This window comes from Tupaia chinensis, unplaced genomic scaffold, assembly GCF_000334495.1.
Source record: "Tupaia chinensis unplaced genomic scaffold, TupChi_1.0 Scaffold000147_1, whole genome shotgun sequence".
Lineage (NCBI taxonomy): Eukaryota > Metazoa > Chordata > Mammalia > Scandentia > Tupaiidae > Tupaia > Tupaia belangeri.
Genome location: NW_006159617.1, coordinates 7,254,255 through 7,280,303, shown reverse-complemented (window position 1 = coordinate 7,280,303; position 26,049 = coordinate 7,254,255). Strand labels below are relative to the sequence as shown.

At 42.8% G+C, this 26,049-nt stretch overlaps 1 protein-coding gene across 1 annotated transcript in view; it reads right to left on the bottom strand.

Moving 5' to 3' along the window:
• The window catches only part of LOC102468263 (guanine nucleotide-binding protein G(q) subunit alpha), a 214,820-nt gene that overhangs the window by 4,409 nt on the left and 184,362 nt on the right, over window positions 1-26,049 (bottom strand). The window contains exon 5 of the mRNA XM_027770679.1: window positions 6,102-6,255. Within this exon, the coding sequence (XP_027626480.1) occupies window positions 6,102-6,255 (154 nt within the window). The remainder of the gene's footprint in view (window positions 1-6,101; window positions 6,256-26,049) is intronic.

Below are 26,049 nucleotides of genomic sequence, written 5' to 3'. Positions count from 1 at the left end.
AGAGAGTTAAGGAAAAGAGAATCAGAGAGAGAATGTGAGCCGCCAGGTCCAGGACTCAAACCACGGTAGGCCATGTGGGAGTCTAGTGCCTTAACCACTATGCCACCTGCTGTCCCCCAAAAGCATTTGTTTTTAAAAGAACAAAGGATATTGTACTTGGAGAGAGGATGTAAACATAGGTAACAAATGAGGGTACTGCCTATAATAACTGATAATACTCCAAAACACTTATATTTTCAATTCATCAACCTTTGGAATCTTATATATATGGGGGGAGGGAAGGATGTCTTTAAAAGAGGGAGCAGGTGGTGTGGTGGTTAAGGTGCTAGATTCCCACATGGCCACACCACAATCCTTCTCCATTCTCCTCTCAGGATTCATAGATGGGTTGGTCCTATAGCCTAGTACTTAAGGCAGTCAGCTTTCACATGGCTGTTCAGGAGTTTGAATCCCAGCCTTGGTGGCTTGAAAAACACACCAGGTACAGGCGCATACATGCCCCAAATCCCAACAGAGAGAAGAAACGGAAAAGGGATTGTGGTGTGACCATGTCCCACTAGGGGTATGTCTCTCTCCCTTTCTATTTCTTTTATTTCTTTTTTTTTTTTGAGGTTTTCGCTATAGGGTACGTGTGCTCGCCAGACAGACAGAGAGAGACAGAGAGACAGAAAGTGAGAAATCACCCCCCAGGGGGGATGGTCATGCCGCAATCCCTTCTCCTCCATTCTCCTCTTGGGATCTTGGGCACGCACGCACACGTGCCCGGCGTGAGTTCTAAGCCACCGGGTCCAGGATGTGAACCGCAGTTGACTATGTGGGAATCCAGCGACATAGCCATTACGCTAACTGCTGGTTTCTCTATTTCTTTATCTCTTTGACAAGCACACAAACACTCTGAGAACTTTTTAAAAAGTTTATAGAAAATGTACATTATGGAAAAAAAAAAACTACACATGGATTTCAAAAGTTTCTGCACCAAAACAAACTTGTTCCTATTTATTTTTTTTTTAAAGAGTTCTTTTTGCTTTAGGACAGACAGAGACAGAGAAATAGAAAATGAGGAGGGATGGCCACACCACAATCCTTTCTCCTCCATTCTCCTCTCAGGATTTTGGGCATGCACACGCACACACCTGGTAGAGTTTCAAGCCTCCAGGTCCAGGACCTGAACCACAGTTGACTATGTGGGAGTCCAGCGATGTTACCATTACGCCATCTACTGGTCCCAATAAAATCATTCTTTAATTAAATTTTCCCATAAAACTCTTTGAAGTCTTGTTGTTATTTGACAAGGAACTATTGCTCATTAAATATGTAACATTTTCTATCATGAAACCAAATACATGTGGATGAAAAAATGATAAACCTTGGGACCAGCAGTTAGCGTAATGGCTATGTTGCTGGACTCCCATGTAGTCGACTGCGGTTCAAGTCCTGGATCTGGCAGCTTAAACTCATGCCGGGCGTGTGTGCATGCATGCCCAAGATCCCGAGAGAATGGAGGAGAAGGGACTGCGGCGTGGCCATCCCCCTTGGGGGGTGATTTCTAGCTTTCTATCTCTCTGTCTCTCTCTGTCTGGCGAGTGGATGCACCCTATAGCGAAAACCTCTCTAAAAAAAGAAAAAAAGATAAACCTCCAACTCTGATGTGTTTGTATAGTCTCAGAAAGTTGTTCAAACAAAATTAGAGTAATTAAAAAATAATCATTTATTTAATCTTATTTGTTATTATTTTAAAAATTTGACCAGAGAGAGAAAAAAAGGGAAACTGAGAAAGCAAGCCTCCACATCCAGGTCTCAAACTGTGGCTGGTCACATGGGAGTCCAGTGCCTTAACCACGCCACCTGTTGCCTCTAGTACTCATTTTAAAATGGCTGTCTTACTTCTCAGGGGGCCTAATCAGTATAAAGAACATTGGTGAACTGCAACCCACCCTGCCATTTTTTTCAAATGATCTGCTATTCTCTCATTAATTTTTTAAATTTTTTTATTTTTAAAGAAGGAGATTTTCATTATAGGGTGCATGTGCTCGCCAGAGTGAGAGACAGACAGAAAGCGAGAAATCACTGCTGGGGGAAAGCCACGCTGCAATCTTTCCTTCTCCATTCTCCTCTGGGGATCTCGGGCATGCCTGCACATGCGCCTGGTGTAAGTTTTAAGCCGCCAGGTCTGGGATTTGAACCACGGTCAATTATGTGGGAGTCTAGCGATGTAACCATTATGCCATCTGCTGGTCCCATTTTTTTTTAAGAGATATTTTTGCTAGAGGGTACACATGCTCACTGAAGACACAAAGAGAGACGGAAAGCGAGAAATCACTCCACTGGGGGGATGGTCACGCTGTAATCCCTTCTTCATTCTCCTCTCGGGATTTTGGGTACGCATGCACATACACCTGGCCTGAGTTTTAAACCACTGAGTCTGGGACTCGAACAGTGGTCGACTATGTGGAAGTCCAATGATGTAACCATTATGCCATCTGCTGGTTCCAGTTCTCTCACTGTTACACACGCCTCTACAATAGGTTCTGCTCCTTCTGTGCTCTCCTCTGTGCTAAGTGAGTTACGTATGACTGCACTCAGTTCTAGTTAAATAAATGAGGGCAACACGGTCAGTGCATGGAACTCTGAGACATTCAAGGCTCGTGCTCACCTCTGCTATCTCGACCAGGGCTCGGCAAACCTGTTCTGTAAAGGGCCAGAGATATTCTCAGTGAAGGGTCAGAGAACAAATATTTTAGGCTTTGTAGACCATTCCCTCTCTATCCCAACTACCCAATTCTACTGCTGTAGCATGGAAACAGCCATGCAAAGTGTGTAAATAAACGGGTGTCGCTGTGTCTTTTTTTTTTTTTTTTTCTTTTAAAGTTTCTGCTATAGAGTATGTGCTCTCGCCAGAGAGATAGAGAGGAGGGAAAGTGAGAAACCACTGCCCAGGGAGGAGGGCCACACTGCAGTTCCTTTCCTCCCATCTCCTCTAGGGACTTGGGGCATACATACACAGATAACTGACAGCTTTTCCGAGCCACCAGCTCTGGGACTCTTAACTGCGCAGTCAGTCACATGGGATACAGAGCCTTAACCGCCATGCCACCTGTTGGCCTAGCTGTCTTAAACCTTTATTTATAAAAACAGGTAGAGGGAGCCAGCAGGTGGTGTGGTGGTGAAGGCACCGAATTCCCACATGGCTAACCATGGCTTGTGTTCTGGAACTAGCAACTTAAAAATCACGTGAGGCACACGTACATACATGACCAAAATCTTGAGAAAAGAATGAAGAAGGGATTGGCATGGCATCCCTCCGGGGAGTGATTTCTCACTTTTCCTCTGTCTCTCTCTGGCAAGTGTATTGCTCTATAGCAAAAACTTAAAAAAGGCAAAAAAACAAAACAAACAAATAAACAAATAAAAAACAACCCCTAAACCAAACAAAAAACCTAAAAACCAGATGGCAGGCCATAGCATTCCCTCCTAATCTAGACTCAAGTTTGGATTTGGTGGGGAAGATATGTGTTCATCTTGCCACACAAGCTCTTCCAGGCAAGTCAATGACTTCATTTGTTTAGAGTGGCTGCATGTGGATGCTCTGTTACCAGGCAATCAGTGGCACTTCTCAGAAGGAGCGGTGTGTCTCATAGCTCAGGCCTGCACAGTCTAGTTGGGAAGGGCAAGAATTGTTCACATGAGGACTGCAGTAGGTGTAGAACCCACATGCTGCACAAGAGGCCTAAGGGATGTATACTGCCATTAAGGATGGCAGGCTTTCAGTGGGCCATCAAGTTTCTGAAAAGCAGGTGTGATTTCCGAATACTCACTCTGTGTCAGGTAGTAGGCTAAATGTCACACACGTGTCATTTATTACAGCCTGCAAAACAAGCCCATGAGCTTGGTGGTAAGGCCCAGAAAAATCAAAGTGTCAGAACTTGGATTTGAACCTGGATGGACTGACATCAGAGGTAGGCTCTTTACTCTTTTTTTCTTTCTTTTTTTGGAGAGATTTTTTTTTTTTTTTCCAGTTATAGGGTGCGGGTGCATGCCAGAAAGACAGACAGACAGACAGAAAGTGAGAAATCACCCCCCCAGGGAAGATGGCCACACCGCAATCCCTTCTCCTCTATTCTCCTCTCGGGATCTTGGGCACGCACGCATATGCGCCCGGCATGAGTTTTAAGCCACCAGGTCCAGGACTCGAACCGTGGTCAACTACGTTCGCTGTGTTTTTTTTTTTTTTTTTTTTCTTTTAAAGTTTCTGCTATAGAGTATGTGCTCTCGCCAGAGAGATAGAGAGGAGGGAAAGTGAGAAACCACTGCCCAGGGAGGAGGGCCACACTGCAGTTCCTTTCCTCCCATCTCCTCTAGGGACTTGGGGCATACATACACAGATAACTGACAGCTTTTCCGAGCCACCAGCTCTGGGACTCTTAACTGCGCAGTCAGTCACATGGGATACAGAGCCTTAACCGCCATGCCACCTGTTGGCCTAGCTGTCTTAAACCTTTATTTATAAAAACAGGTAGAGGGAGCCAGCAGGTGGTGTGGTGGTGAAGGCACCGAATTCCCACATGGCTAACCATGGCTTGTGTTCTGGAACTAGCAACTTAAAAATCACGTGAGGCACACGTACATACATGACCAAAATCTTGAGAAAAGAATGAAGAAGGGATTGGCATGGCATCCCTCCGGGGAGTGATTTCTCACTTTTCCTCTGTCTCTCTCTGGCAAGTGTATTGCTCTATAGCAAAAACTTAAAAAAGGCAAAAAAACAAAACAAACAAATAAACAAATAAAAAACAACCCCTAAACCAAACAAAAAACCTAAAAACCAGATGGCAGGCCATAGCATTCCCTCCTAATCTAGACTCAAGTTTGGATTTGGTGGGGAAGATATGTGTTCATCTTGCCACACAAGCTCTTCCAGGCAAGTCAATGACTTCATTTGTTTAGAGTGGCTGCATGTGGATGCTCTGTTACCAGGCAATCAGTGGCACTTCTCAGAAGGAGCGGTGTGTCTCATAGCTCAGGCCTGCACAGTCTAGTTGGGAAGGGCAAGAATTGTTCACATGAGGACTGCAGTAGGTGTAGAACCCACATGCTGCACAAGAGGCCTAAGGGATGTATACTGCCATTAAGGATGGCAGGCTTTCAGTGGGCCATCAAGTTTCTGAAAAGCAGGTGTGATTTCCGAATACTCACTCTGTGTCAGGTAGTAGGCTAAATGTCACACACGTGTCATTTATTACAGCCTGCAAAACAAGCCCATGAGCTTGGTGGTAAGGCCCAGAAAAATCAAAGTGTCAGAACTTGGATTTGAACCTGGATGGACTGACATCAGAGGTAGGCTCTTTACTCTTTTTTTCTTTCTTTTTTTGGAGAGATTTTTTTTTTTTTTCCAGCTATAGGGTGCGTGTGCATGCCAGAAAGACAGACAGACAGACAGAAAGTGAGAAATCACCCCCCCAGGGAAGATGGCCACACCGCAATCCCTTCTCCTCTATTCTCCTCTCGGGATCTTGGGCACGCACGCATATGCGCCCGGCATGAGTTTTAAGCCACCAGGTCCAGGACTCGAACCGTGGTCAACTACGTGGGAGTCCAGCGACACAGCCATTACGCTAACTGCTGATCCCAGAGGTAGACTCTTGAACACAAAGCTCTTTCGTTCCAGACAGAGGGAGGCAGACTGTAACCAAGTGAAATGGTGTGGGGAGGGGGTGGAACTAGTGGGTCATCAGGAAAGTCATCACGCATTGTTGCATAGAAAAATACGTCATAACTTTCCTGACAACCTAATATAATAGCTAATACACAATTTGTCAAGCAACTGAAATGTTCCTTCCTCTGAGCTGGTTATTGTAAAACCCATGGAGAAGTGATTTCTTTTTCTACAACTTTAAGTATTATTAAGAGATGGAATGTTTTGGGTCATTAAAAGTGGGCAAATAATAAGCAATGCTGCATGAGTCACAGCACATAGGCCTTGCAGGGCAAGGCGGCAATGGTGCACCTGTACCGTGCACCAGGTCAAGTGCAGTAATTCTCACGTTGGTGCTGGGAAGCACGACCTTCCTGCCCAGGTACTGGCAGTCTGAGTAATGACTTACCATCATATTCTGGGAAGTAGTCAACTAGATGGGAATACATGATTTTCTCCTCTAGAAGATCCTTCTTATTTAAGAACAGAATAACAGAGGAGTTCTGGAACCAGGGATATGTGATAATTGTTCTAAAGAGTGCTTTGCTTTCCTCCATTCGATTCTGGGGAAAAAAAAGAAAGAAAGAAAAACAAACAAGCAGTGAATTATTCTATAAATGGTGTTGATATTGTAAATCCAACCCATCTTCTGCATGCATCCAATTTTTGTAGCCTTGGGTTAGGTTTGTCAAGATTTATATGCAAATGATTCATGACACACACTGGCTGTTTTCATTATGCAAACTCTCAGGCCAAGAAGCAGAAGAGAATAATAATAAATATCTGCTGCAATAACTCTAAAAGTATAAAAAGGAATTAAAAAGTCAGTCTAGGAAAATCCTGTTGTATCTGGCACACTGTCATACATTTCTACCCAAATTCATTCATTCATGACCAAAATCTCAAGGTCTGAACTAAGAACTAAATGCCAGGCTTCACTCTGTATTTCTTAAGCTTGTATGCATTTGGGTGCTCACAATTAACCCTTATCTTAAACAATCAAAACAAAGTTACTTAATTCTTTGTCCAAATCACATCTAGAATTCTAAAATTATTACTACTAACTGTATATAAAAAAATACATATATAAGCCAGAGAATTCCATTTCCCTGCCTCCTACAAGTGTGTGTATGTATACACACACACACACACACACACACACACACATATAAAATTCTAAAAGTATTTCCCTTATTAATATGACCACTTATTTTATATATATCTATCCAGATGTATAAATTCTAAAATTATATCTGTCAATAAGTGAACATGCAGGAAAAATACTTGAACATCATGCATTTGTTATTCAATAGGGCATATGTTTTCCCTGTTTCACTCTAATTTTCATACACATTTGTGAATTTCCTGGAAAAACAAATGTAATAATTTTTCACCTTTAGCATTTGTAATTGTTTTCACCTGACATTTCCTTTTTTTTCTTTTTTTGGAGAGGTTTTTGGTATAGGCTGCTTGTGCTTGCCAGAAAGAGAGAGACAGAGAGACAGAAAGTGAGAAATCACCCCCCGGGGGGATGGCCACGCCGCAATCCCTTCTCCTCCATTCTCCTCTCAGGATCTTGGGCACGCACGCACACGTGCCCAGCATGAATTTAAGCCACCAAGTCCGGGACTCGAACTGTGGTCAACTACATGGGAGTCCAGCAACATGGCCATTATGCCAACTGATGGTCCCGAGCAAAATCTTATAAGCTGAAAACTCAGGACCAAGACTAAGACCGTAATGAGAACTTAAAAAATTTTAGTAAAACCTAAAGAATATTAATTAGATGGTGACATCCCTGATGGGTGATAGAACTTTTTTTTTCCTCTTTATTCATAGCTAGAGAAATTTTAGAAAGCCATATTGAGATCTCTGGAGAAGGTCTGTCTAAAGGACGGCGCATACACCTTGATATCACCTGGCCAAGTCTGGTTTAGAAAGACTCAACATTAATTTAGCATTCTCCAGAAAGGGCATGACAGACTCTATTGGGGCCTTTTCCAGAGCCCCTCTAGGGTAAGAGGCTAGACTGTGGGCAGAGAGGGGGACAGTGCCCCCAACTTTGCATAAATACAGAAGAAAGTGCCTCAGGTCTCTCTCATGAAATATTTCAACACTAGACTAGAGCCCCCTGGCTGCAATGGGGTCTGCTGGGAGAAAGCCCCGTCTGGGCCTGCAGGGCAGCAGCCAGGAGAGCGACTGAGTCCAGCCCTGCTGTGCACAGGACCACTCAGAGGCAGAGCCAGTGACTGGCCTGGTGCCCTACACTTTTACCCAGAGATGCACCTGGGGTTGCTCTGACATTCTCTGCTCACCATGTGCTGTGGGGACTGGGGCTTGAGCTGCCAGTCCAGCAGAAAGCTAGAGAGGACCAATGAAGGCAGCTGACTGTAGTAGTACCCACGTGGCTGGGCCCTCACTCCAACCTACCACACGGAACCTCTGAGGGTGGGTCCCAGGAACCGGTGTCCTCCAGGGATTCTGATACATGCTCCTCTATAAGCTCTGAGCTGAAAATGGGATTCTCCTATGCACACTGTGAATCTCCCAGAGATCTTGTTACAACAAGGATTCTGCCTCAATGTGGGGTGGATAAGAGTTCGTACTTCTTTTATTTTTCTTAACATTAAAAAAAAATTATTGGAGGGTATGTGCATTCACCAGAAAGAGACAGAGAAAGTATCCATCATTGGGCCCCCAATGGGCTATGCTGCAATCCCTTTTCCTCTATCTTTCCTTCCATCAAGATTTTGGGCATGCACGCACATGTGCCTGGTGTTTTTCAAGCCTCTGGGCTGGGATCTGAACTGCTGTCAGTCATATAGGATCTGGCTCGCAGTGCACAGCGCTTTACCACTGCACTACAAACTGGCTCAAGAGTTTGGACTTGTAACAAGCTCCCAGGGAAGGCTGGTGCTGCACAATCACAGACCACACTTTGAGTAGGAAGGTTCAGAAAGCTTGTAGAGCCGGGGACAGCACAAAGAAAGGCGCCACTCCATCCCGTTTTCATGAGAAATGCAAGCCAATAAACCCAGTTGGGTGTCGGAGTCTTATAATAAAAATCGAACCTTGGGGGCCAGGCAGCAGTGCAGTGGTAACACCAGGCAGTCTGTGGGGCTGACCTGTATGGGAGGGTTCCAGGTCCCTGCCTGGAAAGTGAGTGTCAACTGCCTGGGTCTGGATGAAGCTGAGGGTGGATCACGGCATCAACACTGTTGAGTGCACTGTTTCTCTCTGTCTCTCTTGTTTATGGAAAAAATAAGAACAGAAACGAAACAATCTAATCGTGCCGATTTCTGTCTTTCTCAAGAGCTAAGATCCTTATTTGATTTATATGATTTGTTTTTCACTTCACAATGAAAGCTCTCCCTCCCTCCCCCTGTGGGAGAACATTTACAAACTGCTGTGCTTGGTATCAGCCTTGGAGAAAACCCTAATGGACTAGATGAAACTTCCACTCTGCCCCACAAGGGAGTGGAATACACAGAACAGGAGGCTTTATCTACTTTGCTCAGTAAAAACGGCAGTCTAGGAAGGAACAGCGAGTCCAGGAGACTGTGGCACTTGCTTTTTAATAATTTGCCAGGGGATAAGGTTTCAAGGGAGAAAAAAAGAGCCATATGAGACAGGTATGACGGGTGACTTAAAAAACAAATTTCTGGAGACCAGCAGATGGCGCAATGGTTACATTGCTGGACTCACATGGTTGACCACAGTTCAGAGTCCTGGACCCAGTGGCCTGGCAGGTCCCGACAGTCACCTGTCTTGAGTACATGTGGCCACAAAATAGTTGGAGTCACCCAGACCACATGATGGGTAAGTCACTTCTCTGTGGACTGGGCCCACGAGAGGGTAGAACACTCATGGGAACCCTCACAGATCCCCACTTGGTGGTGAGGGGGAAAGCTGCCTGCTCCCCACTTTGTAGCCACAAGCCGAACAGTATGACCCTGAGCGCCCTCCCTGCATGGTCATCAGAGAAAGCCCCATTGAAGCCATTGGCGAGGGGGCTGGAACATTTAATCTTTATCATCGCGAATCAATGATGAGATCTCGAATTTGCAGGAAATGTTGCCTTTTCACGCACAGCCTGCTAACACGTGACCAACCAACGCTGTCTGCAGGTTCCTCTCTCAGGTTCCAGGCTGGCCTGGCCTTCAATCTGAACTCCCACACAAACGTTCTGCTCTCCAGATAAACAGACAATCTGGTCATGGCCACAGGAGTGTGACTGTGCTTTCCTGACCTGCAGCCCGCGATGCTGTCCCCATTCCTAATCCTTCTGGACCCAGGTCAGCTCAACTTCCCCAGCAATCCTTCCCTGGGGCCCCTGGCTCTGCCTCCTCCCCTCCTAGCACATGCTGTCCTGTCCCCGGTCTGCCTACCATCCAGGGGGCACACGGAGGACTTGTTGGGAGCTGGGAGTGAACGTGCCAGAGCCATGGCCTGTCCCGCAGGGCTGAAGGAAACAGGCATGAATGTGTAACTGCAGGTGCACGGGGGAGCCACGGCAGGGGGAACAGGCAGCTGGGGTCACGCGGCAAGGAAGACCTCAAAGGCAGCTTTGAACCGATTCTTGACAGATGAACGAGGGATAGCAAGGAGGAAAGGAGAGCAAAAGCAAGACAAAGAATTTCAACCACAACCCTTGGAAGGAGTCCATGAGAATTCCAGGTGATGCGGTTCACCAGGGCTTCTGATCTTTGCACCCTGTGCAGTAAATAAGACAAGTCCTCTGCACTGAGAACGCGACTCATTTCCTCCTCGTCACAGCTTCTGGTGGGCGCAGGGTTGGCACAGACACAGTTCCAGAAGGCACTCGTAGCCAGCCTCTGTCGCTCCTATGGCCACCTGCTGGCCCTTCAGCATCTCAATTCCGTCCATCAGGACAGACAAGGGAAGTGCTAGACCTGAGGTAAGATTACTCGCGGGCAGGCAAGGGCCCGTGGCCTGCCTTTTGGCCCATATGCAAACATCCCTCCGGAGGAAAGATCCAGTGGATGAGGCCCGAGGCCCGAGACCCCAGCTGAAAGTGGGCCTTCCTCAGGCTGTCCTCTGGCACAAATCCCTGCCTACGGGGTCAACATTCTGTGTCCACACACTTCGCAGCCAGCAGTCTGTCGCTCCTCACCCTCTCAGCTTATTAAACCAGATCTGAGCAAGTCCTTGAATATTTCTGCGACACCTCCTTATTTTTTCTGTAACTACAAGTTCTTCTCATAAGACTCATTGTCTTAGCCGAGTGTAAGTTTAGACTGAGACCCTTAATTCTTTTATCTGATATAAGCCACTTATCATCTGTCTTTCCTTGGTGATTATTTCCCCCTCTATCAATATCTTCATAAATCACATTCACTGATATCCCATAGATCTAGAACGGATACATACAAAACCAGCACGCACCATTCTGATCACCTCTCGCTGAGGGCCCGAGAGTCATTCCTAGTTATTCTCCGCTAACACTTGAGGTAGGATGGCCCCAGAAAGACTAGGATGAAGCTTTCCAGGGCGGGATGCCCATTAGTATCAAAGAGACACTGAGGAGCTCAGCGACTCACAACTCACAGCCGCTGAGGTGGCTGTGATTCTGCGCTCCTCGGGCTCTCCCCAAAAAAGGCCAGAGGCGTACACAGTGTGAGTTGCAGCTGTGGACACAGAGCAGATTCCTGAGCGTGTCTGCGAAGCAGACCGCTCAGTCGCGGGGAAACACAAGTTCATGAGGCCTCCCGAGACTTTTTCACCCAGATCTCAGGGTCACAGGTTAAGATGTCTTTTGGCCTTAGATTCACTATCAGTTTTAATACCTAGAAGCTTGCAGGGCTTCCTTCCATACCCTGCCTGTGACAAAAGATGCCTACTCCAGGTATTTTTAAAGGTTTCTCTCATGAGGCACATGTACTCACCAGAGAGAGACAGTGAGAGGGAAAGTGAAAAATCACCCCCCCATCCCTGGGCGGGAGATGGCCACACTGCAATATCTTATCCTGAATTCTCCTGGCATTTTGGGCATGCATGCATATGCACCTGGTGTGATTTTCAAGCTTCCAGGTCCAGGACTCAAACCGTAGTTGGCCACATACAAGTCCAATGCCTTAGCCACCATGCCATCATGCCTCCTGCTGAGGGTACCTGCCAGGTACCACTTTTACCAGCACCATTTGTGCCTACAAAACTCATGACAGAAGGAGATGGTCAGGAGACAGGGGTTTTATGCTTCAGGAATTCACATGAAACTACAGTGTAAAGACCTCCTCGCTCTTAATGGCTAGAAGCAGCACCATGTTGTTAGTGAGACATAACTCACGAACACACACTTTTTAGGGTTATTAAATCATGATTTTAAAAGAGCAAGTCAAGTTGATTTACTTTCCTTGTAATCATGCAGGATAATGTAACACTTTGAACTGAAATTATTTTGAAGCTAATCAAACAGTGGGTATTTTGAAAAATGCAAATCCCTGGCAAGGAATGAGGACCATACCTCGCAGGTATTTTATTCGCTTTTCCTATGTCCACGGGGTATATAAATGCAGCAGTTCAAAGGACAGCTCTGAAGCCGTAAGAAAACAATGTCCAAGCCTGGTTTCCTGCATCCCTTTCCTCCCTGGGTTTTATAGGGAAAACTTGCTGTGTCTGACTCTCTCCTCAGCAGGAGCACACTGTCCTGTGTCCTATCTGATAGCGACACGGTGAGAATTCAAAATGCATTCTGTGCTACAACTACTGGTGTACTGGGGTGGGGGGTGGTGGAGGGAAGGGCAGCATAGGAGAAAAGCCCAGGAAATCACTTCTGAATCTGCTGTCTGAAGGTGTGCTGCAGACCATCTGGCAAGGAGAGCTTGCTGCCAGGGCAGGGTGGTTCAGTGGTAAGGGTCAGGGCTGTGAGCCAGAAACTAGATTTAAAATATGGCTCTGTCTCAAATCCTGTGTGACCTTGGGCAAGCAGCTGAACCTCTCCGAGCTTCAGTCCCTTCATATCTACCAGTTTATGAGGACAGAACAAGACAATGCATGGCCTGACCACACAGGTGCCTACACAAAACTGCTATTTAAGAAACTCTTGGTGAGGCCATTTGTTTATCTCAAATACTTAGTCAAACTAAAGCCAACTGTATCTTTCCATTCCTTGGAATTGCACACAGTTAATTTATCTATGAGGTCATCGGAAAAGTCCGGAAGTATTGTTCTATGTGTTTCTTTGCACAAGTGCGTCATGACTTTCCCGACCATCCAATATGAAAGCAGATCCACACATTTGATTTACGAGAAAACTGGAAAATCATCCAGATTCTACCAATTTCCTTCACGTAGAGAATGTTTCTTCCTAAGATTCTCTGTACATTAAAGGGGGAATATCTTCAAAAATCTCTAAAAATGCTCAGTATTCTCAATTCCATAGCAAACAAAGCAAACAACAAATACCATATATAAACGGAGCAGGTGGAGTAAGAAATAAAGCCAGCTTCCTGTAGCCATCCCACGTTGGCAACCCAAATCGGACAACAGGAAAAAAATGGTAAGGATGCCAAACTCAGCTGAACACATAATATTTCCTTGATCATTTTCCTAGTCTTTGCAAATCTTTGCAAGTAATTACTTGAGATCAAATTTGGCACACTCTCTAAGCTTGAGGATGGCGCCTGAAGGTTTTACTATTATAGTTCCTGCATGTGCATCAGTGTATTCTACTTGCACGGGATGTTTGGAGAAGAAAAGAAATAGAATATATTTGCCTATAATCTCTAGGCCTTAGGTTTCTAAGGCAATGAAATGAGGACACATGTGAGGCCTTTGTAAAGTGAACTTGCACAAGCCAGAGTGTACCATAGGAGTAAAGTGAAGTAGGGAAACAGAGAGACAGAGAAACTGGGCCCACAACAGGCTCTTGATACCACAACGTTCCCCCAGCCTGAGCCAGTCCCAGACAGGGGGCACACGCGTGCTCAGAGTACTCACGGAGGTCTCTGGATGTGAATCCATGTGACCACGTGGGGCAGCCCTCACAAAGCATTGCATTTTACTGCTGCAGCATCATCTAGCCCACTTTCCATATTTCAAACTTGTCTAAGTTAATGGCTATAATTTGTTTCCACTGGAGCTAATCAGAAAAGATATCCATTTTTGCTTAATTAAGATACAGATTCATCTTCAGAGTGTATCAGAATAATAACTCATTCACTTCCAACCTATCATAAACTCCTTGAGTTATGCCTCCATTCACAAAAAATTCTAGCTAAGCCAACTGAGTGGCCCTGGGATGCTGCACTAAACCAGTCATCAAAAGACCCAAGACAGGGATCAGCAGTTAGCGTAATGGCTATGTCGCGGGACTCCCATGTAGTTGACTGCGAGTCACATCCTGGACCTGGTGGCTTGAACCTCACGCCGGGCATGTATGTGTGCATGCCTAAGATCCCGAGAGGAGAATGGAGAAGGGATTGTGGCGTGGCCATCCCCCCCGAGGGGTGATTTCTCACTTTCTGTCTCTCTCTGTCTCTGTCTGGTGAGCGCACGTGCCCTGTAGCAAAAACCTCCCCCCGCCCCCCCCCCCCCCCAATAAAAAGAAATAATTAAAAGACCCAAGACAGATCTCTCTACACAGTATGGCTATTTGAATGGGCAGGCTCTAATTTTGGATCCCAATGCACCCATTAGCTTTGTGTCATGAGTCCAACTTGGCTGAATAAACATCTGCTCCCATCATATTCCTGGTCATTTGCTTATAGAAATGATTCATTCACTGAGGTCCACTTAGCTCTTCACTAGATTTAGCCAGAACTAGACATGTATGAACTTAAAACAGACAACACAGAGAAAAATCTAGATTATTCTGGTAGACACTAGTGATCTTATCCTTCAGCATCACTGGTAAGCACGGTGAGCTTTTCATGTTGGCTCCTGGCACAAGTCAGGGTCAAAAGACTCTGTTCCTGTACCCATAAGGGGTGAAGAACAGGATAAATATAAATATACTACAGACACTTATATGTGAAACACGTAGAATGCCATTTGCAACGTATACGTGGTTGTGCGCAAACTCCTCCTGAATGAGTACTGATTCAATGGCACTCCCTTCCCTAAAACTTCATCTAGAACATTCAGATCTGACCTGAATGCTAACAGCAGAAACAAAAAATAAAAATTAAGAAATAAACCTCAGCTATAGAGAGGAAATTTTAAACTACATGGGTATTCATTTCTATACTAAAACAAATTATTTAAGGCCAAACAGTGGTGGCAGAGGTGTTAGGTCACTGCTGTGAGATGCTGTGATCATACGGGAGGCCTTGGGTTTGGGTCCTGGGTTTCCCTGAACACATCAGTGATCCTGGCTGATACCCTGTTAAAAGTACTGTGACTGCCTCTCCTTCTCATACAAAATAAACATAAAATTTTAGAAAGAAAATATTTAAAGTATAATTCAATGTTCTTTTTCCATGATAAAATTAATACATGGTGATGACAGGATGTTTATGAAATAAGAGGAGAAAGGGAAAAAATGCCATATTTGAATCGCCCATATAAAGCTATCGTTTTTGTTCACTTTTTCTTCAAGTCTTTGACCTATATATACATAGCTTTAGCAGTTAGTTTATAGCAGAACTGTCTAAGAGAACTTCCTGAGATAACAGAAAATAATTTTTGTACCTTTGTTGTCCAATTTAGAAGTCATTAGCTCCTTGTGCTGGAGTACTAATGTAGCTAATAAAACTGATAAAATTATTTTAAAATTTTAGTTAATTTCAACTAACTAAAACATTTAAACCACACAAGATCTTGTGGCTATGATATTAGTGTAGTTTCAAGAGAACTGTGATCTTGGTATACATCATTTCATATCCTGTATTCTGCTCTCAACATTACATCCTAAGCATTTTTCAGTTTTTTTTTTTTTGAGCGGTTTTCACTATAGGGTGTGTGCGCTCGCCAGACAGACAGAGACAGAGAGACAGAAAGCGAGAAATCATCCCCCAGGGGGGATGGTCATGCCGCAATCCCTTGTCCTCCATTCTCCTCTCGGGATCTTGGGCACGCACGCACACGAACCCAGCGTGAGTTTTAAGCCACCGAGTCCGGGATGCGAACCGTGGTCGACTACGTGGGAGTCCAGCGACATAGCCATTATGCTAACTGCTGGTTCCCAGCATTTTTCAGTTTTAAAACTTACATATACTTTGGTTTATAAAGGGGTAGTGAGCTTAACTATACTTCTATTATAAAATACTCAGTTTTCTGGGCATGAACATAAATAACACTATAATTTCCAGCTTTGCACATAGACTTCAGAGTTAAAATTTTCTATTTAGCAGCATATATCAAAGCATTTTGTGAATTTGAAGGTTCTTGATTACAAATAGCTTTATGCAAGGGTGAACTAACTTATTCACCCCATAGCAATGTGTAAATTTGCTCATTTTACTGGTATCTCTCAAAAGGCAGTTCCACTCTTTCATAATCTCTTTCATTTCAAATTATACGTGGAGTAAAATGATACATCAAATGACACAAAAAGTGGAAAAAAAAAAGCAAGCTCACTGTCTTGGTTTGAATTTCTTTGAAAAGCAGTGAAGATAAACATTTTCCTACAGATTTTCTAACTTCCATGTAATATATTCTCTTTCTGAGAATGGTCAGCTCATGTATTCTATCCATGAAAATTGTCTGCTCACTCATGTTTTTTGCTCTTAATGTTTTGTTAAGAATTTGTACATAATTTTTATTAAGTGGAAGTTATTAATCACTGTTTTAATATTTCTTTTATAAAAGATACATTCATTTAATTTTATTTGTTACTGTTTTTATTTTTTAATTTGACGAAAGAGAAAGGGAAAGGGAAAGCAAGCCTCCAGGTCTGGGATTCAAACCATAGTCGGCCATGTGGGAGTCCCGCCCCTTAACTGCCACACCACCTGGTGGTCCCATGCTTTAATATTTCTAACTTCTTGTCATTTTGATTTTGGGGTATTTTAAAGTTACCTGGAAAATGTTTAAAATCAGAATCAAATAGCTTTGATATTTCTAAGTTAGGCCTTTTTTAATGGAGACATTTCTACTTTCCTGCAAAAATCAAGTTTCAGCTTTTCAATGCATCTCTTCCTTATAGTTTGCTTACTTCTACTAGCTAGCCTGATGAATGTAAGTCATAGCTCAATCTGAAAAATCATTTCACAAATTGGACAAGAGCTGTTGGCGAGGAGCAAAGTGCATTTTCTTGTCTCCTCTCTGACTCTTACTGATAAGCAGTGACTTGGCCACAGTGCTGGCAACTTCGGATAAAGAAAAACAGACGAATGGCAGTGAGGGCAGTGAAATCATTCTCAGGTTCAGGACCACAGATTAGGAGGATCAAAACTAATGCTTTACAAATTGTAAAGCAGAACTAAACAGAATAATGATATATCCGAATGTACTGTACACTGTAAGAGTAATCTCTTTAATTTCCAAATTTTGAAGGGGGTCTTCACAAAATTCATGGACATGTATATTATGAAGAACTATGCATGGCTTTCAATTTCTTTTTTTTTTTTTTTTTGGTGCAAAATAAACTCACAATTTAATTCTGTTTTCACTCAGGGAGAAATCAAAAGAAAAACAGAAGCAGGCTATGGGTATGCAGAGGTAAGGCATTACAAAGAAAACAGGCTTAGATAAAACAGAATACCTTGATAAGGTCCCAGGAAGATTTGATCTGTCTACATAAACCAATCATGTACAGGTCAATAGAATGGACTGAATCCGAACAAATTCATGGTGTGTTATGCCACAAAGGTCTAAGTGTGGGGAAATCAGGGATGAAATAAAATAACCTAAAAAATTTCAGAAAAATATATCCTTTTGTCTCAAATATTTTTTATGGATGGATCAGTTTGGCCCAGAAACATCTGCTTGCCTTGTGCATTATATTCCTAAGACTATGTTACATTTTTAAATAATAATGATTCTTCACCTAATTAATAGTTCTTTGGCTTCCATGATAGGGTGACATCAATGGGGTAAGAATTTGGTTCCTTTTGTGTCCAAAGACATAAGCTCCAAGGACTTGTATGGACCATGTCTTTATTTTTTAAGAGATTTTTGCTATAGGGCATGTGTGCTCACAGGAGACCAAGATAGCAAGAGATCACTCCCCAGTGGGGATGGCTACGCCATAATCCCTTCTCCTCCATTCTCCCCTAGGAGTTTTGGACACACACGTACACACACACGTGCCTGGCGTGGTGGACTACATCTTCGAGCCCTGCTCAGTACACTGCCATTTTGTCATGTGTTCATGATCAGGGACACACCTCGTTCTTTTCATAAACTCAAGGTTTTTAAGAGCTTCCTCTTCTCTTTTTCCAAAGACTGCAGGCATATGGCTAGAGTTTGCATTAAGCAGGTAAAAATGGAGAAATAACAGAGAATAAGAGTAAGTCTGGAACTGAAGAAGAGCAGTGAACAGATGAACTGATCAGATGTCAAGAAAATGAGAGAGAAAGGAGGTGTCACCTGTTGGCTTAAAAGTTTTCTCATGAGGAACACATACACTACTCTGAATGTAAGTCCTTTAAATGAGCTCGAGCATTATATTCCTAAGGCTATGTTACATTTTAAAATATTAATGATTCATCACCTAATTAATAGATGTTTTGTGTTTTTCTTATTGATCTTTTCATTTTCAGGACAATAATATATGATGACATTTTCTGCCTGTGATGTATTTTGGGCTACATGAATGTTATTTATTTTACATCAAGTTTACAGTACTGATAATAACTAACATTTGTTTAGTGTGAATATATATCAGATACTGTGCAGGACATTTTAGTGTGTAAAAGGGGTTGCAAAGCTTTGCTGGGAAGGACTAGACAGTGAATATTTCAGGCTTTGTAGGTCGTGCTCTCTGTTTTAACTACTCAACTGCTGATGCAGCAGCCAAGCATCTACAGACAACAAAGAAACGCATGAGTGAGGCTGGCCTCATATAAAAGTTTGTTTTGGATGCTAAAATAAGAATTTCACATCATTTTTGTGTGTCACAGGTATTACGCTTACTTTGATTTCTTCCATCCATTCAAAACCAACCATCAAAACTAATCTTAGCTTGGGAGCTACACAAATCAGATGGTGATCTGGATTTGGCTGATGGCCTAGTGTGCTGCCCCTTGGTGTGTAACAGCACCGAATCCTCGTACTAACTTGGAGTTACAATTCCTATGTCCTAAGTGAGAAGACTGATTAAACACACACACACACGTTTAGTAGGTAGTTTAATAATTGGCACAGCTGTTTTCTTTTTATTGCTAGGGGGAACATGTTTGCCAGAGAGAGAAAGAGAGAAAGACAAGGAGAGAGAGGGAGAAAAAGTGATCCACCATGGGGTGTGATCATGGCCTAATCTCTTCTCCACTATTTCTCCATTCTGTTGAGATTTGGGGCATGCAGGCACATGGGCCTGGTGTGTTTTTCAAGTCATCAGGGCAAAGATTTGAACCATGGTCAGCCACGTGGTATCTAGCTCTTTTAACCACTAGGTTTTGGGGTTGGCCTAGCAGCTATTTAAATCTTTAACAACATTCTGGTTTTTACATATGTTTAAGAGTTAGAATGCGGACCAGCAAATGGTGTAGTGGTTATGTCACTGGACTCCATGCAGTTGAGCATGGTTTGAGTCCTGGACCCAGCAGCTTAAACCTCACATTGAGCATGTGTGCCCAAGATCCCGAGAGGAGAATGGAGAAGGGATTGTGGCGTGACCATACCCCCTTGGAGATGATTTCTTTCTTTTTTTTTTTTTTTGTAGCGGTTTTTGCTATAGGGCATGTGCGTTTGCCAGACAGACAGAGAGAGAAAGAGACAGAAAGCGAGAAATCACCCTCCAAGGGGGTATGGTCACGCCCCAATCCCTTCTCCATTCTCCTCTCGGGATCTTGGGCACGCATGCACACATGCCCGGCGTGAGTTCTAAGCCACTGGGACGCAAACTGCAGTCGACTACATGGGAGTCCAGCAACATAGCCATTACGCTAACTGCTGGTCCCCCCCACACACCCTGGAGATGATTTCTCACTCTCTGTCTCTGTCTGTCTCTTCGGCAAGTGCAAACATCCTATAGCAAAAAATCTCTCTTAAAAAATAAGAGAGAGGACCAGTAGTTAGCGTAATGGCTATGTTGCTGGACTACTATGTAGTCGACCACGGTTTGAGTCCTGGACCTGGTGGCTTAAACTCACACAGGGAGCGTGTGTGTGCGTGCCCTGAGAGGAGAATGGAGGAGAAGGGATTGTGGCGTGGCCATCCCCCCTGGGGGGTGATTTCTCGCTTTCTGACTCTCTGTCTGTCTCTGTCTTTCTGGCAAGCGCAAGCGCTCTATAGCAAAAACCTCTCCAAAAACATAAAATAAAATAAAATAAAAAAATAGTTAGAATGTATTTACTTGCAATCTATTTTTGGCTAATGTATTATATATATGACAAAGCATAAGTAAGTGGAAATAAAAGCAAAATAAGGTCCACTTCTACAATTCTGTCATAATATGTTTGAACTTTAATTTTCTCTTATCTTTTTTACCCCATAAGTCTTAGATGTTAAGGTTCTAAATTTATCTGTGTTCTCTCTTTTTTTTAAAGGAAAAATCATCCATTTTCTTTCTCAGAGCACAGAAAAAGAAATGTAAGAGAATCAATGTTTTAATTCATTCATTTAATTCTTAGCATTGGGGCAGTCTCCTTACTCAGATGTTACACACATGTGTTCCAGATGCTTTAATACCATTCAGCTGGCATTTTAAACCAATAATATTGTGAAATAGTCTTCATTTGAGGATGAAGACACACTTCAAGCTACTTTAAGTGGCTTTATAAAAATAATTCTACAGACATTACTAGCTAATGAGAGACTAACAATAATCTGTGCATGCATTTTCTCCATCTCTGCTTTTCTTGTCCAGATGGCCAACAAAGTAAAAAGAGTGCAAGGAAAATGAACTTGGAAAACTCAAAACACGCTGCTTTGCTTCATCTATCTACTAAAAGTGATGAGGATGGATTTTTTTTTTTTTTGTAAACTCTTGGCAAAAGTCTTGTTTCTCTGTATCATCTCCAGGTTTCAATGATTTATTTTATCCTTGTTCTATTACTGGTGCTTTTATTTTGACGGTGTGTACAAGAGTAACGTCCTGGCACCTTCAAGAACAGTGTTTACAGTCTGCTTTTAAAGAGCCGGAGTTGCCGTCTTGACTTACTAGTACATACAACAAATTTGCATGAATATATGTGGGATGACTCAAAAGACAGCCCCCCAAAAGTGCTCAAGTTATGCTTTGCATTAACAAGTTTTGAGAAACAATGGCCTTTTGTTCTTTAAATGCCAGCATTCTGCGTAATGTCCACATGACAGTAATTAACATGGTAGATACAATGGGCATAAAATTTAGAAATGACTAAATATTATTTTTGACAAAGAAAGTACTAATTACACCTATAAAAAACTGAGAACTGATGGTAAAATGATAAGTTTAAAATTTCAGTATTTTGCCCCAGAGGGAAGTTTTCTTCTTTGTTTGAAAGTTTTTTTTTTTTTTTCTTCAGAAAGAGAGAAGATTGAGAGAGAGTACCCCCAAAAGAGTTTTAAGGTCACATTTCACTCCCACCCTTCAGTCCACCCTGATCCTAAGCGAGCATGTGCCTGGTGTACTCAGGGATGTCTCTGAGAGAGTGCCCTTTCACTGCTGTGTCACTGTCTGGCTATGAGAAGAGCTTTCTTCCTTTCTTCATCCTGAGGAATATTTTGCTGAACAGTTTTTTTTAAATTTATTTAGTCATTCATTTATTTTAATTTGACCAGATAAAGACAGACACAGAGAGAAAAGGAAAGCGAGAAAACCAGCCACCAGGTCCGGGACTCAAACTGTGATTGGCCATGTTGGAGTACCCAGTGCCTTAACCACCACACCACTTGCAGGCCTGCTGAAAAAATTTTCAACATTATAAATAAGACCTCCCCGAAAACAAAAGAAAATTTACAATATTACCTTATTAGCAAGCTGGGTAGCCAGACTCCTCCCCTCCCCCCAAAAAAGTATTAATGTTGCACTAGGCACTGAAATTATACTCTGGCATCAGGAAGAGAGTTTCGAAAACTCTTCGAGGCGCTACTAGTCAAGTGAGATCAGCAATAAATTTAACACAGATAAAGACCTTTAAATGTGACTAATAGAAATAGAAAAGTCACTCCAAATCAGCTCCTCCTATAGAGAAAGAAAGGGGGTGGGAGAAGGGATGGGCTCGTTGCAATGTCACGAAGCATACAAACAATTCTGAAAGACCCAAGGGAAGACCTGTAAAGATCAGCACGGAGGGGCCAGGTGGTGGCACAGGGGAATGCCACTGGATTCCACATGGGCAAAGTCCTGGGTTGACATCGGGGATTTCCCTGAGTATGCCAGGTGTGTACACATGTGCCCAGGATCTGGGCTGGCTTGGGTCGGGGTGGATCACGGCATGAAGATCCTGTTAGGGCACCTCCCTGTCTGTCTGTCTGTCTCTCAGATGAATGAATGAATGAATGAATGAATGAATGAATAAGAAAAGATTATCACATGAGCAATTCCAGTGCTTCACAAGAGAAAATTATAATACACCAAATCTAAGGCAAATAATTTTGACACCTATGCACAGTTTTTTTTTTTTTCATAGCAAACATTGTCTATTAACTTCTCAATAACCCTTCATACGTTTTTGCTGACTTTAGGGATACAATTAAGAAGCACATAGGATAGACTGCAAGGTGGAAGGCCACACAGTTCAAAATACCCCTAAAAGTGGTTTTGAAGGTACCCATTGGTGACCACATCCCTTCTGCTATGCTGAACCTGTGCTGCAGACTGGTCTTCTCTCTGAGCTAGGTGAGGTCATGGCTGCCACAGCGAAGGGTGAAATCTGGTTTAGTTCTGCGTTTGCAGCTGGGGGCCTTGCTGAGCAAATGCTCAGTGTCATCACACGCCAGGCCCACTGCACTTACGGTTGTTCACCTGCCTGAGGCAGGCAGGAACCCAGACCAACTGTGGAACAATAAATCCCATTCTCCAACCCACTACTGAGCCGCCATACTACGTAAAGGCAGCCCAATGCTTTTTGTATAATTTATATTTTTCCTCTCTTCTTTATATATTTTCCCTTTTTTGGGCTGAGCATTTATAACTACATTCTAATTACGTAAATCTACCTCTAATGTGACTAGACCTGCTGTTATTCCACAGAATTTGTCTCTAACCAAAATACACTCACACTTCAATTCCATACTTTTCCGTGAACTTTTCTTTTGGAGTAGTTTTTGCTGTAGGGTATGTGCACTTGCCAGAAAGACAGAGAGAGACAGAAAGTGAGAAATCACCTTCCATGAGGGATGGCTACGCCGTAATCCCTTCTCCTCCATTCTCCTCTCGTGATCTTGGGCACACACACACACACACACGCCCCGTGTGAGTTTAAGCCACTGGGTCCAGGACTCGAACCGTGGTTGACTACATGGGAGACCAGTGACATAGCTATTATGTCAACTGCTGGTCCCTCCATGAACTTTTTGAGGTCCCCTCATAGGCTATGTAATGATCTGGAAGAACTACCACCCTGGGGAATGTCGACGGTGCAGCCCACAGTGCTGCAGTAACACAACACTCTGCAAGCCAGACTCATGTGCGGCGCACACCCGTGACTGGGGCAGACTGAGGCTTGGGGTGGACTGCGGCGTGGAGAACCTATTGAAGGTACCTGCTGCTTTTGGTGTGCCTGTCTTTCTCTCTCATGGAAGAAATAAAAAGGCTTAACAAAAATGTTATGCCCTGTGCTCACTAGTTGCTCAAAAATTGTTTAATGAATGTAAGAAGTGGAAATGATAATGCCCTGGGCAACTTGGATTTAAAAGAAATTTTTAGAAACTTCTAGGAAAAGATATATTTACTTCATTCTATACCCTGAGACCTCAACAAACAAAGCAACAGTAACAACAGAACTCGATGATGAAACTGGGAAATGAACCACAGGTGTGGAAGACTATCTGCCAAACACGTCCTATCTGCACAGAACCTAGAAAGGATTCTGAAACCACTGAACACCTTTCCATACTTCAACCAGGTTGAGATTTGTGAGAGTAAATGTTAGAGTCTAGAGACACCCAAGTGATAACCTTTCCCTGAAGACACACAGGAGGGGAAGAGGTACTGGAAGAGGCTTGGGAGGAGTCTAGTGACATCTGCCTCCATAACTGAGGGCTGAATCGGAATAGGGCTGGAGGAAACGAACAGCTGGACTCTGCTAAGATCTCTAGACTCTCCAAAACCCAGACTCCTTATCCTGGGAATAATCTGGAGAAATGCAGGAAGAAGAAGGCTGTCCAGTGCTTTACTACTGTAAAATGCCTACAAATACCAAACCTTGGAAGAAAATCCCCAGCAACAAAAAGAGATCTAAACAAAAACAAAAAAGTGGGGGGAGCGGTGTCAACAGAAAGAAATCAATATAGGACACTGATAATATTTTTAAATGGGGATGGGATCTTCATAAAGACATCCTTGAAGCCAAAAGCAAGATACTAAGGGAATACAGGGAAATTTTAAAAAAAAAAAAATTGGGAATTCAAAACCCAAAATACTATGAAAGCCAAAACAACAAAAAACAAAAAGATGGTTCGGAAGAGAAGGGGATCACCAGCAGAAAATGGAGTAATGTTTCCAGAAAAATTTATGTCTAAGAATTTATACCTAACTAAAATTTCAATCAAGTTTGAAGACAGAATATGAATATTTTTAGACATGAACAGAATTTAAAAATTATTACAACGGTCTCTCAGGCCTTTATTAAGAAAGCTACTAGAGGACATGCTCCAGTAAAATAAAGAAATAAGCCAAGAAAGAAGACAACATAGAATCCAAAATACAGAGAACTCAACACAGTAAAAAAATTAAATGAACTCCTAAGATGATAGTGAAGCAGCGTCTCAGGATGGCAACACTTTAAGGGGCAAGAGAAAAACTAGTCTTGAAGATAAAGGGGTTCATTACAGAAATCTCCAATAGAAAGAAAAATTTAAAAAATGATATATTATCTAATATGTTGATCATGTTTTGAAAGGTTTCATAGATGTCTTGCTGAATTATAAAAGAATAAGCCAGAAATGCATTTATTAAAAAAATAGTAAGGCAATTAATAGCTCTAACACTGAATTATAGAAAAAATGGTGATATAACTATGTTAAAAGGATGGGACAAAAATAAATGAAGTAGGTATGTTAAGACAGCCTAAATTTTCTCAAGGAAAATACACTGGAAAAATAAATAAATAATAGTATAAGTAAAATGTTTATAGGTATGAAGGAAAAAAAAAATACAAAACAAGTTTTAAACTTAAAAAACATGTACTGGTTCATGTGTGAAAATACAATGCTGAAAAAAGATAAAGTTCTGGGAAGATGTATACAAAACTGCTGACAGTAGTTACTTGAATTTGAGAATGAGGAAGGCAGAGTGAGACTATTGAAGAGTTTTTGCTCTCTTCTGTAGCCTCCTATATGTTTAGAATTTTTAACAATGTACATGTATTACCTTGGCTATTAAAATGATAAACAAACATGGACTAGCATAGTCTAAGAAATTAACAAGATAGTTATTTCATAATTAAAAAGTGACAGAAGAAACAAAAGGCAAGACGACCAAAGAGACGACAAGCTAGTGCATGGCGAGGAGTGACTCATGGTGCAGAGCTGATAAATGTCACACACAGCACTGGAACCTTTGCTCTCCTACTCTGCTTCTGAGGGCTCTGCCGAGGAGACTCTCACCCTGAAAACCGGTGAAGAGAAGATCAGTAAGAAAACGAGACCGGTAAGTAGATTACAAGAGGGAACGCTTAGTGCTCTAGATGAGATCAACTCTCTTCAGCTAGAGGCTTGACATTTTTAAGGCAATACATCAATCTAGTTGGGATTACTACATTTTTTAAAAACATTAGTTTGTAAGATGAGCAAAATCGACAGCAAATGGTCCAAGGACCCATAATTTTAATGGAGAAATGGGTACAGAATTGGACTATGTATGAAAGGAAGTTTGACACACACCAGACTGAGAAAACCACACGTACGATGAGGCCAACAGGAAAATTCTATGACTACATCCTCATTGCGCCTGCTACACAACAGTAAGGGCAGGTGAGAAGGATCTAGAGGCAAACTTCCCTGATTCTAGGGATGTCTCTACAGCTTGTAATTCTTGAGCAGGAACTCATTTCTTGAAGGGCTGCTGTGTGGCAGGTGGTTCACATGTTACCTCATCAATTCACACCGCCTTGTGAGAGGAAGACTTTCATTTTCCTGGCTCGAAA